This window comes from Ruditapes philippinarum, unplaced genomic scaffold (genome assembly GCF_026571515.1).
Source record: "Ruditapes philippinarum isolate M1 unplaced genomic scaffold, ASM2657151v2 ctg507_1_1_1_1, whole genome shotgun sequence".
Taxonomy (NCBI): Eukaryota; Metazoa; Mollusca; class Bivalvia; order Venerida; family Veneridae; genus Ruditapes; species Ruditapes philippinarum.
The window spans coordinates 217,617-236,099 of NW_026853082.1; the positions used below are offsets into that span (position 1 = coordinate 217,617).

Genomic DNA, 18,483 nt, shown 5'->3' on the forward strand with positions numbered 1-18,483 from the left:
GCAAGGTCATTACGTAATGGTAATACGTTAGCAGGGTCATTTCCCAATGATATTACGTAATGGTTTTACGTATGAATCTCCTTTCTGTCGGGTCGCATAAGCGCATGTGATACATGTAGTAAAAAAATGAAAAGGTTTTTTTTTCAAAACACGCATGAATATCTATTTACTTTTAAAGGCCCATTATGCCTCAGAAATATTTTTATTTTTATTTCCCAAAAGCTATTTAATTTTGGTGTACTCTTCTAGTATCCAAAATAATACTCATTGGCTTTTTATTGGAACCATTTTGTCCATCTATTGCAATTAGAAAAGTTATAGTAAATAAGTATTTTGTTTATAGGTTAAAAAAATACTACATTGTTTACATTTTGTTACTTTATGACAAAGTATATCATATTTATCGCTAATTTTCAGGTAACAAACATCCAACATTTCTCTAAAATCATTATCAACAAGAGCTGTCACAGAATGTGACAAAGGCCCCGAAGAATTCTAGTTAAAAACCACATATTGCATGTTAAGTGTGGTGGTAAAAATTGACAAAGTTCGAACCCCAGCAGTGACCTTTAAGTTAGACAAAGAAACCTGGGTCTTACTCACAACACAATGTCCACCACCTTCTATATTTATGTAACATAAACAATGACAAAGTTTGAACTCCCACACTGACCTTGACCTTCCTAGTAGAAACCCGAGTCTTGTTCCCGACACACCATACATCATGGTAAATTCATGTGTGAAAGAAAACTTACAATCCTTCCATACATACTGAAGTTTCAGAGCGGACACGACCACCCCCTTTTATATTTATATAACATACAAAATGTCAAGGTTTGAATCCCCACAGTGACCTTGACCTTAGTGCTAGGAACCAAAGTATTGTTCGCGACACACCATACATCTATGGTTATTTCATATGTGAAAGAAAAATTAAAATTCTTTCATGCATACTGAAGTTCAGAGCGGACACGACCACCACTGTCCTTGACAAATGAACGCATCTAACAAAACTAATTAATTCAAATGTTCAAATGTGACTTTGAGCATTGAATGACTTTGACGGTCAAGGTTAAATATTAAAATTGAACTGTATTTTGTTCAAGAGAATTATGTTGTTTATTTTTTTGTTGTTGTGTTTTTTTGAGTAGTCTAAAATAATTTTCCTCCGCTGTCTTTAACATTATAAGAAAGAAATGCGAGCGTTGTCCACGATTTGCTGTAGCTCTTGTAATTTATTTTATTCGTTTAAAATGCAGATCTTATGATAGGAAATAATGTCCTGCGCGAAATTAACCAATCCGCTTTGACTTACATGTTCTATTTAAAGCTTCCTTACTGAGAAGTGGTCGAAATCATATAACCAGTTTACTTAAGGCTGTTATTTTTTGTACAAACGAAGAGTTTATATACACTAACATGACATACTTGTGCTAGCTATTATATTCATCCAGGCATTACATATATGTTTTTTTTTTCAATATGTGAAATTATTCATCAACTCAACAAAGGAACAATTTATGCATAAACAGAAAATGTGTCGTGAAGAATAGCGATAGAGGTAAGGTTTTTACAATTACCATTAACTTAGCCACTAGGTTAAAATGATATGTCGTTTATTAAATATCCAACGAAGTATTATTGCTCATTTGTAGATAACTAAGAAAATGCAAAGACATAGTGTAATCTGATTGATTAATTATCTCGTTACAGCATAGTGTCTCGTGCCCACGACTTAATTATTTTCTGCGCACGACTTGGTTACTCTTGACCACCACTAGATTATCTCGTGTGAAAGACTTACTTAGTCGTGGCCACGACAAGGTATCTCGTGCACCACTCAATTATTTCGTTCCCACGACTTAGTTACTCGTGGCCACGACATAGTATCTTGTTCCCACGACTTAGTTACTCGTGGCTACGACATAGTATCTTGTTCGCACGACTTAGTAACTCGTGGCTACGACATAGTTTCTTGTTCGCACGACTTAGTAACTCGTGGCTACGACATAGTTTCTTGTTACCACGACTTAGTAACTCGTAGCTACGACATATTATCTTGTTCGCACGACTTAGTAACTCGTGGCTACGACATAGTATCTTGTTCGCACGTCTTAGTAACTCGTGGCTACGACATAGTATCTTGTTCGCATGACTTAGTAACTCGTGGCCATGTAACAACGCACTTTGGGGTCAAACGCACTTTGGGGTCTGACCTCAACGTACGTAACGTACTTGGGAGTCCAATCCCAAATTGCGTTACGCACTTTGGTGTCAAATTTGACCCAAAAGTGCATTACAAAGGTACATATGCATTTTTTTAACATAAGACAAACGACCGCACTTTGTGGTCATAATGTTTAAATCAATAAGAATGAATTGTAGTGATATTTCAAAATAATATCTTAAAGTTGATGCCAATTGTAAATATAAATAAGGAACGTAGTAGACGAAATGTATGATGTTTGACCTGAAAGTGCTGTGTTACATGGCCACGACATAGTATCTAGAGCACACCACTTAAATATCTCGTTCCCACGACTTAGTTTCTCGTGACCAGGTTATAGTTTCTCGTGCGCACTACTTAATTATCTTATGCACACGACTTATCAACTCGTGGCCATGACATAGTATCTCGTGCGCTCGAGAAAAAATAACCACGCACAAAGGTCATTTCTTTGTCACCGTAAAAGTCGGATGAAAAGTACGTTGTGTGTAACTGGACATTCAAAACAGTCTTTTATGGAATTGGACCAAAGGCTTTGTATTTCAATATAGTCCTGTGTCCAATACATGACCCCTATTGATTTTAAGGTCATTGGGTCAAAGGTCAGGGTCATAATGGTCTTTACACTAAAATTGTGCTTTCTGGAGCAAAACACAAGTTTCAATAAAAGCTTTTGGTTATTATACGAAACGTCCACGTAATTAAATTAACACCGAGGAATAACCATTTAAGTCCAGTTGAAGCAATTCGGATAACTTTTGCTGAGTACCAAAAGTCAGTATTACGAGAAGTTATTATTACATTTCGTTATCTCGATAATTTTTGGACAGTTCCAATGACTTCGAGATAACGAGAATCGACTGTACATTATATATATTATATTGTATTTTGAGAAAAAGATATTCAAATGTGCCATCAGATGCTTATCTATGCCAAAAAAAGGTGTTCAACCCTGATGACAATCATTTTATTTATTGCATTTATAGACGTCTTCTTCATTATAAAAGCTCTGAACTGTAAAGTTTTAAGCCATGTAGTTTTACACAATGCTCTCATATGTGTCAATCTATATCTATATGAAAACTATAGGTAATGTTACACATCAAATATCTAAGCTTAGTAAATTTTGAGGAGGACATTCATTAACATTAAGTTCCTTTTGCTTGACATGTTTGACCTGAAAGTGCAGTGTTACATGGCCACGACATAGTATCTAGAGCACACCACTTAAATATCTCGTTCCCACGACTTAGTTTCTCGTGACCAGGTTATAGTTTCTCGTGCGCACTACTTAATTATCTTATGCACACGACTTATCAACTCGTGGCCATGACATAGTATCTCGTGCGCTCGAGAAAAAATAACCACGCACAAAGGTCATTTCTTTGTCACCGTAAAAGTCGGATGAAAAGTACGTTGTGTGTAACTGGACATTCAAAACAGTCTTTTATGGAATTGGACCAAAGGCTTTGTATTTCAATATAGTCCTGTGTCCAATACATGACCCCTATTGATTTTAAGGTCATTGGGTCAAAGGTCAGGGTCATAATGGTCTTTACACTAAAATTGTGCTTTCTGGAGCAAAACACAAGTTTCAATAAAAGCTTTTGGTTATTATACGAAACGTCCACGTAATTAAATTAACACCGAGGAATAACCATTTTAGTCCAGTTGAAGCAATTCGGATAACTTTTGCTGAGTACCAAAAGTCAGTATTACGAGAAGTTATTATTACATTTCGTTATCTCGATAATTTTTGGACAGTTCCAATGACTTCGAGATAACGAGAATCGACTGTACATTATATATATTATATTGTATTTTGAGAAAAAGATATTCAAATGTGCCATCAGATGCTTATCTATGCCAAAAAAAGGTGTTCAACCCTGATGACAATCATTTTATTTATTGCATTTATAGACGTCTTCTTCATTATAAAAGCTCTGAACTGTAAAGTTTTAAGCCATGTAGTTTTACACAATGCTCTCATATGTGTCAATCTATATCTATATGAAAACTATAGGTAATGTTACACATCAAATATCTAAGCTTAGTAAATTTTGAGGAGGACATTCATTAACATTAAGTTCCTTTTGCTTGACATGTTATGATGCATGGCCAGTTTTCCGTCCAGCTTTGTTATCTACATTGTCTTCATCACCTCTCCTTAACCGCATGTTAGATTGTGATTAAACTTCGCATTAATGAATATTTGCTTGTACTTTTCTAAAGATATGCCAAAGTAGCTGAAAGTCCTTTTAAATGACGTGTTTTACTAAGGAACGACATAACTAAATAGATATTATTGTGGTCCTGTGCTTAAGGTATATAAAATATGCCCCTGAAGTTAAAATTTGAGTCCCTGATTTAATATAAACGAATAATCTTATCTGGAAGTACAATGCCTTGAACTTATTTTTATTTTTTCATGTTGCATTTCTACCGGATCCTTACAAGTTTTTTTTTTACAAATCGAGCGGCTTGTCATAAATAACTTACATATACAATACATTGTTCGAGGATGTAAATATATCACGTCACTAATCATTTGTGAATTTTATTTAAATGTTATTCCCGACTTTACATCCGGTTTGTTTGTAGTTAAGAGCGGGAACATTAGGCCTAAAATATAAAAATATTTGTTTCTCCTACACTATACGCTCCAATAAAAGAAATAACTGCAAACAATATATTAAATATGAAGAAAAGTAATGCATGAATTTTGCCGAATTGTGCAAAATCTTTGACAGACAAATATACTGTAAATTTGTTAACAGAAAACAAGAGCACCGCTAGGCGGAGCATTATATGCCCGAAAGTGTTTATATATATATATAGTTGCTTTTCCAAAGCACCACCATCAATTGTTATCTTGTAAGTAAAAATGCTACGACGGATGGACAGAAGGACCCCCGGGGTATAACGTATGAAGCAAATGTTTAGGGCATTTAATAAATGTACTCAATATAAGTGATCACCCTATGAAGTTTGACAGTTGTAAAACAGTTGTAAAACTGTTAAAAATATTAAGGTCATTTGATATTGACCTTTGACCGTGTGATCCCAATATAGATATTGATCTTTTATTCAATATAGGCAATCATTCTATGAAGTTTGAACACTGTTAGCTAAATTGAAACTTGTGTTTTGCTCCAGAAAGCTCAATTTTAGTGTAAAGACTATTATGACCCTGATCTTTGACCCTATGACCTTAAAATCAATAGGGGTCATGTATTGGACATGGCTGTGTATCTGTAAAATTTTACAGCTGTAGGTTGATTAATACTTTAATAATTGAGGGGAAACTGTTTCAGTTTAAAAGAAATAGTGACCTTGACCTTTAACCATGTGACCCATAAATAAATAGGGAATTCGACCGAATAATGGCAATCATCCTATGAAGTTTAAACACTGTGGGCCAAATGGAACTTGAATTCTACTCCCGAAACCAAAATTTTCAGTGTAAAGATCATTGTGACCTTGACCTTTGACCATACGACCCTAAAATCAAAAGGGTCATGTTTTTGACCTGACTGTTCATCCTATAAAATTTTACAGCTGTAGGTTGATTAATATTTAAGCTCTGGAGCGGAAACTGTTTTCAGTTCTAAGCTGATAGTGACCTTGACCTTTGACATTTGGACCTCAAAATCAATAGGGGTATTTTTTCTAAGATGGACTTTCATCCTATGAAGTTTGAATATTATGGGTCAAATGGAACTAAAGTTATGCTCCGGAAACTGTTATAGAACATAGAATAGTGACCTTGACCTTAAACCTCGTGACCCAAAAATCAATAGAAGTCTTCTATCTAATATGGACAATCATCCTATGAAGTTTGAATATTGTGGGTCAAATGGAACTTAATTTATGCTCATGAAACCAAATTGCTAATGGACGGACGGACAGACATACGGGCGGACGGACGCCAAGGGGTGTAACATAATATGTCCGAAATTCTTTTGGGCATATAAAAAGGAATGAGTGCATTTGGCTGCTTTACATTATATTTTAAGTGTGACTATAAATAGTTACAGGACATGATCATATTTTAGAAAATGTACGACAGGCAGAAGCAGGTTACATGCACGCCGGGGTTTCTTGGCTTACTGTCTCATTAGGGTTCCCATTCAAACTGACATTCGGAAAACCTTTCTTTTTACCATCAATACTCATATCAAGTTTGGCGAAAATTCATCAAAATGGAACTCCAAACGCGTTCATTGGTTTTTTTGTTTTGTTTTGTTTTGCACCCGTAAAATGATTGAATGATTTAAGTATGTGAAACAATTTACCATAAATTCATGACCAAAAAAAAAATATATATAACGCAACTAATAGGACATAGAATAAATAGTGTGAGTGAATATTTTGCCGGAAATTTGCAGATGTGTAATATAAATTGTGAAACCGATGGTGTATATATAAAGCATTCTGTCAAAGAGCTCGCTTTGAGGCTTTGTCTTATTTATATTATATTATATTCTAGTTTCCTTTGACATTTGTCTAATGTAAGCTTAATGTGTGAGCATTGCAAATCGATAAAGTTACATACATTGCACTGTAAAACTTTAATTCATATTCAAATTTGGGCCGCACTCGGAAACCACTTGTCAAACCCTCAAGGGTCGGAACATCTAGGCTATTATTCATAATTACTTCTGAATGAATATGGATTTAAAGCAATTCTATCACGTTGTTTTAGATGTAAACACAAACAGATAGTATATTTGACGTCAAAAGGAAAATTTAGTCTATTTTTGTACAACTATGAATGAAAATATGTCTGACAATCATAATCAATTTGAAATTGCCCACTAATGTATAAGTATAACCAAATCAGAATTAATGTCAACAGGTAGACATTTTGTACGTTCTACAACCATAACGATAAGTATATCAACAATATTCTGTTTACTTTTATATCAGTTCTTGAACTGACTTAATTTTGTAGGATTTTTTTATCCGATGTACTGGAACAACTGTTAGTATTAAATTACTATTTGTTTACATGTTAAGTTTCTTAGCGTAGGTTAGACCAAAGTACCTTATCCGTTCTATGTATTCTTATTATTGTGTTCGATGACCTTTTACGAAATTTGACGGAAAGTGCCGAGAAGATGCGAATGGCTTATCACATAGCAATTATTTCCTCCTCCGACTGCCATTTTAGGGGTAATTCCCATTATGTCATATGCTTAAAATAAGATAAAAATCTCTTTCAAATTGGTACTATAATTATTTGTTGGTTTAAATACACCCAACCACAAAAGAAAGTAGTAGTTCTTGTTTTGTAAATGAAAGACATGTGTTTACAAAGCTAAAATTAATTTGCTGATTCCCAGATTATATTACTGTGTTCGAAACTGATGGAACCATGTATTATTTAACAACATGCTGCGCATCCATAAAAATTGCAACCTTCAGAACTGTTCTCAATATTAACTCATCCGTTCTTGAAATTACAATCAAAGACTCGGAGAAAAAACACCTCCTTTAAAGGCACATTAAGTCTCTCTGTTTTAAAACATGCATTTAGAAAAAAATATCACCTGAAAAAATTATAGTCCTAAATGTCAAATAATTGTTAATACATGTAGCAAATGTAAACAAAGAGATGTGTTGGTTTATTCTTATTTCTCTTTATTTTATACAAAATTTATTTTTAGTTCGATTGTGAAGGAAGCTTAACACAGTCTCGAATACGTTCTAGGAACCAACCAGTACTGAACAATGAGTGTAAAGTTTTTTTGTTAAGTTTTCCTGTTAAACAATACTAAAAATAAAAAATGTTTTTAAGGGGATTATAGTGAAATCACTTATCATTTAAGCAGACGCTCTTATAAATCGATATAGGTTGACATATTTGTACGGACTACATGTATTAGCATAATTTGGGTGTCACATATTATTACACCCAATGTCGCGTCGTATTATGTTTGCTGCATTCGGTTTTCGGCTATGCGTCATTCTACCTTATGACATTCGTCATTCAAGCTGAGTAAATAGACCCAAATACAAACAGTTGCAGGTTAAGTTATTGAATTAATATACCAGATCAACAAATTAATAATAATTGATCGTCAACAGACAATTAAGCAAGACGCACACAGCAGAAAGCATAATGTGCATGTAAGAAAGCAACAAGTAAAGTCAGAATGCGAGATGTACAAGTTAGAAAGCAAGATGTAACGTAAGAAAGCAAGATGTAATTTTTGCGTTAATACCCTTCCATAAATGACGGTCAATCCGCTCCGTAAGTCAATGGAATACGTACTCCGGACATGTCACCATTCATGTCCTGATATGTTATAATGGTTCAAAAAGTGACTTTTAAATTTTGCATTCAGTAATTCACTGAATGATACAAACTATGCACGAAAGTCGATTATTGTGATGATACTATTTTGATGCACGGGACAATTATATGTATCATGGAGACAAATAAGGTGTTGCTGCCTAAATAAATGTCATATCTTTCGGTCGAGCTTGACTGACTGATAAGACTCTATGCAACTCAGACTGGTACCTGACACATGTCATTTTGAAATAAGGCCAACATTGTCGCAATATACATCCGTCAAAGGAGCTTTTGGGAGAGATGTGGGCTGTATAGATATGCATATAGGTGATATGCTCCGGGCAATACCTGGAAAATATCTGGATACATTACCATCTCTGGTGATATTTTTATCTAACCTTTGACCCCTATATGTGACCTTTACCTTAGCCGTAGGGACCTAAATTTTGCGCGCGACACTCTGCCTCACGATAGTGAACATTTGTGCCAAGTTATATTGAAATCCCTCATGCACGGGACACGGCTTCTAATAGTGGTGAACATTTGTATGAAGTTTCATTACAATCTCTCTGTATGTGTAGGAGATATGCACTTGATAAAATATCTATATTTTAACATCTTTAGTGACATTGACAATCATCTTTAGTGATCTTGACATGTAGATATAAACCTTAATTACATGTTTCAAACAAGTGGTGATGATAATGACCATTTGTGTTTCAATCCCTCGATAAATAAGGACTAAACAGTCCCAATACACATTTTCATATTTTTATCTGAACTTTGACCCCTATGTGTGACCTTGACCTTGGCTGCAGGGACTTAAAATTTGCGCGTGGCACTCTGCCTCACAATAGTGAATATTTATGCCAAGTTATATTGATACTCCCTCTATGAATGTAGAAGTTTTGCTTCGGACAATCATTTTTCTATTATATACAAGTGTTACATTGACCTTTGACGTAGAGGCCTGCTTAATGAACGCGAAACGGGTTCTCATAGTGGTGAAAATTTTATGAAGTATCAATTGAATCCCCCCATATGTCTAGGAGAAATGTTTTGGACAAAAATCTATATATGTAATCATCTTTAGTGACATTGGCAATCATCTTAAGTGACCTTGACCTTCCATATATTAATCTAATTTGCATGTTTCACACCAGTAGTCATTATAATGACCATTTGTGTTTCAATCCCTCAGTAAATGATGACTCAATTGTCCCAACACACATTTTCATATTTTATCTGAACTTTGACACCTATGTGTGACCTTGACACTCCGCCTCACAATAGTGAACATTTGTGCCAAGTATATTGCATCTCACTATGCATGTAGAAGTTTTGCCCCGGACAAACGTTTTTCAATGACCTCTATGTGTGACATTGACCTTTGACCTAGAGGGCTGCGAGCGACACGGCTTCTCATAGTGGAAAACATTTCTATGAAGTTTTATTAAAATTCCTAAATGGGTGTAGGAGATATGTTCCAGACAAAAACTGGACGCCGCCCGCCCAGCCGCCCGCCCACAAGGGGGGGGGGGGCTATAATACGACCGGTTTTTCAAACGGGCGAATAAAAGAACAAGTTGAACAAAAAATGTCGACAACTTTCTAGCCATTGACTCACATTATTGGTAATTTTGTCAAAGAAACTTGCCATAAATGGGTACACGGAAGCGTACAGTTATGGGAAAAAATGACCCACTAGTTATAACCAATCAATATGTGAAATATAAAGACCATTACCTTTGAACTAGTGAGCACATTATGACTTATAAATATATGAAATATGAAGACTTTGTGACAAAAAGTTTTCAAGGTTATAAGCAGAGACCATATTTACATTTAAGGCTTGTGTGACCTTGCCCTTTGACTTGTGATCCCAAATTAATATGGGTCATGTACTACATATGGCTATTCAATGTGTATAATATGAAGACTTTGTGATTAATAGTTTTCAAGATAATGAATGGAAACCATTCTGAAATTCAAACCCAATGTGACTTTGACCTATGACATAATGATCCCAATAACAAAAGGGGACATCTACTAGTAATGACCGATCAATATTTAAAATATGAGCTGAAACCATTCTGACATTTAAGGCATGTGTGTCCTTAACCTTTAACCTAGTTACCCCAAAATCAATAGATCTAATCGTTATAACCAATTAATATGAGAAATATAAAGACTTAAATAATATGATAAATTCTTTCCGTGATAATAAGCGGGAATAAATTCTGACAAATTAGAACCCAATGATCTTGATCTTTTGGGCTAGTGACCCCAAAATCAATAAGGGTCGTCTACTAAATTTGAGCTATCACCATGTGAGATATGAAATCTTTGTGATAAATGGCTTTCATGATAATGAGCGGAAATCATACTAACATTCAAGGCCCCTGTGACCTTGACCTATGACTTAATGACCCCAAAATCAATATGGGTCACCTACTAGTTATGACCAAGCAATATGTGAAATATGAAAACTTTGTGATAAATTGTTTTCAAGATAATAAGCGGAATAAGTCTGACATTTAAGGACCCTGTGACAGAGACCTTTGAACTAGTGACCTTACAATCAATAGGAATCACATCCTATGAGTAATCAATATGTGAAACATGAACTTTTGTGAGTACTACCTTTCAAGATAATGAGGGGAAACTATTCTGACATTTATGGCCCATGTGACCTTGGCCTTTAAACTAGTGACCCAAAAATCAAAAGGCGTAATCTACTGGTTATGATCAATTACTGCGTTAAAGATGAAAACTTTTTGATGAATAGTTTTCAAAATAATCAGCAGGAACCATTCTGGTATTTAAGGCCCCTGTGACCGTGACCTTTGACCTAATGAAACCAAAATCAATATGGGTTATCTACTAGTTATGACCAATCACTGTATTAAATATGAAGACTTTGTGACGAATGCTTTTTAATATAATCAGCGGAAACCATTCTGGCATTTAAAGTCCCGGTGTCCTTGACCCTTGATCTAGTGGACCCAATATCAATAGGACTCATCAACTAGTTATGGCGAATCAGTATGTGAAATATGAAGACTTTGTGATAAATAGTATTTAAGATAAACAGCGGAAAGCATGTGGTCTACCGACTGACCGACGGACCTACCGACCGACATAAGCAAAACAATATATCCCCTCTTCTTCAAAGGGAGGCATACTAATTATTATGCGATCGTTTTGGAGGCTTGATTTTGTTTTATGCAACGAGTTCATTGAATTTACACGAATTTATCGAATAAAGAATGGTTTGCAGTTAGAAAATATAAATTTTATCAAAAATTCACTTTTATCTTTAGTTACAAATCTGATTTTCTTACTTTGACAAAATAACGCATATGTCAAAACAACATGCTAATTTTTCTGTTGATTTTTCTATTTAGATTAGTTGTCCAGGTTAAACTATTGAAATTTACGGAACTTTGAAAATTATTGACATATCTGGTTTATTCTTTAACAAAAGAACTCATCTTACATTAATGGTTTGAAAATGACATAAAACCTTAAACTGACCAAAACGTTCAATGTAAAATTTATAAAAGTTGTCATTTCTTTTTTATTCATTTACAATTTGAGTTAAACTTGGACAAAACCGATATGTTGAATTATTCTGATATGACCATGAACCTTAAAAGGTCAAATAATTTTAAATTAACCGAAAATGCTATAAAATTGATATTTATTTATGAAATTCGTTTATTCACGGACAAATACCACCTATTACAAACTGGCAATGGTAATTAATTGTGACATTGACCATCTAGACGGTATACTTTTATTGCAATATAATGTATTTAAGGTGTTGGCCCTAATAATAAGAAAACTAAAACTCCGCGAGTCGGGTGTGTCGCCTTGTGAACAATATAGTTTAGGAGAAATGGCCAGGACAAAAATGAAATATGAAAACTAACAAAGGGCAATAACTAAAAAAATAATAAGTGCAGAGCAGCAGTTTCAGTGCACTGCACTTCTAATCAATAAGATCTATCAACCTATGAAGTTTCAAGTCCATATCTTTTAAAATTTATGAGGAAAAGCCTGGACAAATATAAAGTTTGAAAATTAATAAAGGGTTATAACTCACAAATAAATAGTGCAGAGTACTGGTTCTTGTATACTGCACTTTTTCTTAATGAGATCTATCATCCTATGAAGTTTCATGTCCATAGCTTTCATACTTGAAGAGAAATGGCTCGGACAAAAATAAAGTATGAAAATTAACAAAGGGCAATAACTAAAAATTTAAGAACTGCAGGGTACCGGTCCTTATGCACTGCATTTCGGGTTATTGAAAGAAGCATGCACACCAAGCTTGAAGTCAATCAGACTTATAGTGACTGAGTTATGCTCCGGACAAGCTTTAGGGGACACCGACGCCGACAGCGACGCCGCCGACACCGGCGACAAAAGTAACCCCTATATGTCGCCTTTTCAAGGCGACACAAAAATTGTAGATAAATTTTTTGCGACTATTTTAGTATATGTCATTGCCTAGTAGACCTCTATTAAAGTTTTATTTACCATGCACTTAGGGTCAAAACTGCTTCCACCTTGGAGGTCATACAGTATCGTTAAGATAATTTAGATAAATTTTGGTTCAATAAACTGTCAAGGTTCAATAAACTGTCAGGATTGATAATGTTAAACATCTATATAAATTTTTTACCAGACACATTTGAAATATGATACCAAACAGAAAGCACGTGCTGTGTCATATAATTTGTTTAATTGATTTTGGTGCCTTAATTCGCAAACTTTCAACCAAAGATCATCCCGTTCGTTTGCGTAAGCTAATTTGTATGCTGCTAATAAAATGAATATTTTATTCAAACAATTGAAATGCTGTTATGATTTATATTTATTTGGGGAAAAATTTGATTGGGTATTTATGCAAATACGCATCTTGTCTGAAGCACTGTCAGACATGTCCAAATGTGACCCAATTATCTACTTCTGTATTGGGAGTTATGCTCTTTTAAAACAATGAATATGAGGTTGGAGATATAGGGCTAACATAACCCTTTTTTGATAGTGTCCATGTCTTTATTGTTAGTCAAATGTCACGGTCCATTTACTCGACCAATCTTTCTGGGCATAGAACTGTTTGTGTTCAGTCGTAGTTTAAATTTATTTTCCTTGGATTCTACAAAAGCAGATACAATTTTTTCCTTTTTTTCCTAGATATCGTGATGGCGCACGAGGTACATTTGAAAAACAACAAATACCGACAGTGGGTCAAGGCAGGCCTAGGCTTAGGTTACCTGAAAGAGGGACTAGCACCATTTTGTGATGACATAGGAAAACAGCAGCACAAAGATATTATAAACCAAATTCAAGGAACAAAGACTCCTAAACCAAATGTACCATGTGGCGTCTGTCAGATAACAACTCTCCAGCCAGGCCACATCCGAGTCTCAAAAGGAGTGTGTCCATTCAAGCAAGATAAATGTAACTGTTGCTTTCCAAATAATAAGAAACCCTGTCCAAACAACATATGTGGTGCCATCTATGACAGCATTATACAGAATCATGCATCAATACCACCGGCACCTTTTTGGAAAAACAGCGATGCCCATGATTGGTCCGCTGACCCATGGAGTATATGTAAATGTTTTATAAATGCTCCCGGGTACAAGGACAAGACATCAGCATTCGACGTTGACTGCTCGGGTTTACTACATGTTATCATAAATAACAAATATTTTCATAATCATATTGGATGCAATGTAACAGGACCAAACAATCTTTTTTCAAAGGTAAATATTTTTGTATATTTGTTGTTTAATTTTAATCTCTTACAACAATAAGCAATAATCCGTCACTGCACTTATGTTGAATATGGACCAAACAGAAAAGCTTAAGATTCTCTTACAAGATTTAAAATAGTATTTAACCAATTACTACACTAAGGTGACTTTATTTCTATATACCGGTAACTATGATACTAGTGTAATTGTTTTGCCTGAGACGCAATTTACCAAGATGAATGATGATTCAAAAAGAATTATGCAAGAAATGTTATTTTTATAAGGTGTCAATTTTTATACCCTTGTCCGTGTACGTGTGTTTGTACATGTTGTGTCACATGTAGGTCGGTAGCTAAGATTGCTTGAGCTATTGTCACCAGACCGTACAGAAATGTCGATCGGCAAAGCATGTGGACTTGTGCACCTGGAGATTTGCGCGCGGATAAATTCATTTTGCCGTATCCGTTGTGTATTCTCACTATTGTGCTCGAGGTCGTTATCAGAAGTATTCGGATAACGCGCTTAACAGTTACTGTTTTGATTAAAAGAATCTTGTTTAGTGTAAGTGCTGAAAACAGTATAATCATATATATTATTGCATATAATTATGAGTATATGTTCGACTTAGATTTGTTTTCCATTCAGGTACGACAGTACAGAAATAAGATTTTTCACTCAAGCAGTATGGAGTTAGAGGAATGGGATGCTAACTCTTATATTGATGATATGATAGCAGTTCTTCAAGATGGAAAGGAGCTTGTTCGTCATCATGCTGCACAACAAGCTGTTGGGAATCTCCAAGATGTAAGTGTAAATAATAAATATTAACATGTATAATTTGAAATCCTGATGGAGTTCAGTTATATTTTAAAAATACACATCTCTTAATTGAGGTATTCTTTAGGGTAATTGGAAAAGTATTCGGAGTGGTTTTATTAAAGTCAATTTTAAATAACAACTGCGTTAAATGAACTGACATTTATGAAATCAAACTCAGATACCTATAAAACGTTATAATATATGAAACAGAATATGATTTTAATTGTATAGGTATGAACAAAAAGAAGTAAATAAAAAGTCTGACTATCAGATACCGATACCATACATACCGTCATAAACGTTTTTATATAAGTATGAGCAAAAAAAATCAAAGAACAATCAATTGAGACAATTTAGAAATTATGTCTTACCTATTATACATAAAAGGTTGTATAGGGTTTATATCATAAATCGAAGAGCTCTAATTTTACCTCTGAAAGAAAATAGAAAAATTTTTTTTTCATCAGCTGAAGAAGGAGGACTTCATTATTACAACTCAAGGCTTTGACGAAATTCTCAGTCAAATCAAAGAAGCAACAGGAAATGCTGCAAGTAAGGAGGAATATGACGAGCTTAAAAACAAAATGTCTGACCTTGAATCTCAGATATCAAAAGCACAAGAGGTAAAACTTGAAGTTTCTATAACCTGTTTCCGGTTGATATAACAGTACATACAACCATGGTAAATTTTTAAGGACGGACCAAGTTAAAATCCGAATGCCCCCATCCTAAAGTGGGTGCAAAAAAGGGTCATTATGAAACCACAAACCTTTCTAACACCTTTCTGTACAAGCTCAAGATATTGATCTTCATTCAGATTTTTTCAGTCCGTCAGTAAGTTCGTTCAGCATTGGCAGATGACACCTATTGATTTTGGGTTCAGTAGGTCAAAAATCAAGGTCATATTGACCGAAAATGCTTAAACTATCTCCGAAGGATAACTTTAGTACGCTTTGGCCTAGGATCATTGTTGATATGGGGATTGATAACCTCTGACAGATGACTCCTATTTATTTTAAGGTCATTACGTCAAAGGTCAAGGTCTCAGTGACCCAAAATAATAAGACCATTTCCGGATGATTACTTGAGTATACTTTGGTTCAGGATCACGAAATGTGATAGAGAAAGTGTTCATCATTTGCAGATGAGCCCTATCTATTTTGAAGTCAGTAGGTCCAAGATCAAGGTCACAGTGACCCAAAATGCTAAAACATTGCTTAGAATCATTTAATCGTCACTGGTATATAACCTTTATTGATTTTGAAATAAGTATGTCAAGGTCAAGTGACCCAAAATCGTAAGACCATTTTGGGTGATAGCTTCAGTGTGTTTTGTCCTATGATCAATAAAGTTGGTAAGAAAGTTGATCATAATTCACAGATGACCCCTATTGATTTTTAGATCAGAAGGTCAAAGGTCACTAACAGAATGTATGAAGGGGATATTTAGTGTTCTACGAACTTTTGTTCATAATATACACACAGTGCAAATTTTTGTGACCTCGTGTACATAAATTTTTTATGGTTGATTGCCACAACACGTAACTATTCAAGATCAAAGGAAGTTAGAATTCCTTTTTACCTGCATTTGATATGACCCATCCTTACTTTTTATACTGCTTACATATTTCACAAGTTGTGTTACTTCAATAAATGACTTTAACAAAAATTCTACTATACTGCCTGCGTATAAATATATAACTTGTATCTTTCTTAATTTACTTTGCAATAAATGATAATATACACTTTATTCATTCTAGTCCAAGACAAATGACACTTTTGTGACATCACCAACGTGGTGAATTTTAGTATGACTTTGCTCTGTAAGTTAGCTTAAGTGTTCATAATCCCTTTAACAACTTGCCGGCATCTCAACAATGCAATACCATTTTAAACAACCTTTACAAGAATGATCCTTTTGGAAACATATACAAATGACAACAGTCACATAAGGTAAACAATTTTAAGAGGAGGCATGTGTAAAAAAAAACTAAAAGCAAATTGAATGTGCTATCCTCTCTAAAAGTAATATAAATCGTTTCCTTAGCTATAAATACAAACCTGAGGTTATATGGCTAAGTGTTACATATTAACTATGAAGAATAGGCTGAGTGATGATGGGTCAAAAAGAGCTATGCTGCGGGTTCATGTTAACAACTTAAAATTATGTTGATAAGTGACTTGACAGAGGACATATTAATCATACAACTATAATGTTATACCCTTCCTTTTTCATCTCACTGTAGTATTTAGCACTCAGAGTTGAGCGTTTGTGATGTCTTTTTGTGGTGTGGCAGTTATGCATGGTTTGTTAACCAACATTTTTGTTTTAGGAATATTTTGACAAAACTTTACATTTACATATAGGATTCTTGATATTTTAATGTGACCTTATTGATGTATTATCTAGCAATTGATTACAAGTGAGTGATCAAATACCATACTGGTACGTAGTGCATGAAATGTTTGAAAAAGCTCAAACGCAAGTTTTGTTAACATTCAAGTTTCAAATGTAACAACTAAAGACTACTGCAAATAAAAAAAAACAAATAAAAAAGAAGCGTATCAATGTGAAAAGGGTAACTTACATAATTATAAATTTTGGACCTTCTATTATCCTTCACTTGCATTAATCTTAAGTAAAGTAGGCACGATTGCACTTAAAACGCCAAATTAAAAGTAACAGCAATGATTTACAAAATTAATTTTTATATTGGAGGAAATTCAAATATCCCAGCACTTCATCAGTAATAATTCAATTTGATATTTTTGAAAAATATTAAGACACTGTGTGTTAGACAGACTGCCGGAAATTCCAATAATACTTTGTACAATCATCACTTTTGAAAATTACCAAATAAAACACAATTGTTTGTACTATTATTTCTGGTGTAGGAGATAAAAAGACTCAAGGAAGAAGATTCTCCTCAACAACAAAAACAGTTAGAATATGAAAAGGCTAAATCAGGCAAGTTATTATATCACCATATCTCTCTCTCTCTCTTCTCTCTCTCTCTCTCTCTCTCTCTCTCTCCCTCTCTCTCGCTCTCTCTCTCTCTCTCTCTCTCTCTAATATAAACAAGGGATACAAGTCGTGGCCTCGCATTACCAGGGCGGGTTTGTAAAATGCATTCACACGTGTAAACTGTATAAAATATTATCTGTTCCATCAAAGTTATTGTAGAAATTGATATATGAACGAGTCATTACCCAAGTTCTACAGCTTAATGATTAAAACATTGCAGGAAATAACTAACATTTCAATATTTACATTGGCTGTCAAACTGTCGTCCATTACGCAGGTGTGTTTATGTTCCGAGTATTTTCATTGGCTAATGAAAAAAAACCGCTATCCGTCACGGCTAT

At 34.4% G+C, this 18,483-nt stretch overlaps 1 protein-coding gene across 1 annotated transcript; it reads left to right on the top strand.

Annotated features, from left to right (window-relative positions):
- Nucleotides 1–1,399: 1,399 nt before the first annotated feature.
- On the top strand, nt 1,400–18,085 carry LOC132733440 (uncharacterized; the record flags this gene model as incomplete). The annotated part of the gene is made up of 5 exons (XM_060720086.1): nt 1,400–1,561; nt 13,734–14,308; nt 14,945–15,103; nt 15,586–15,741; nt 18,013–18,085. Coding segments are annotated over exons 2-5 (955 nt in total), but the record flags the coding sequence as incomplete, so codon positions are not given.
- Between the last annotated feature and the right edge of the window lie 398 nt (nt 18,086–18,483).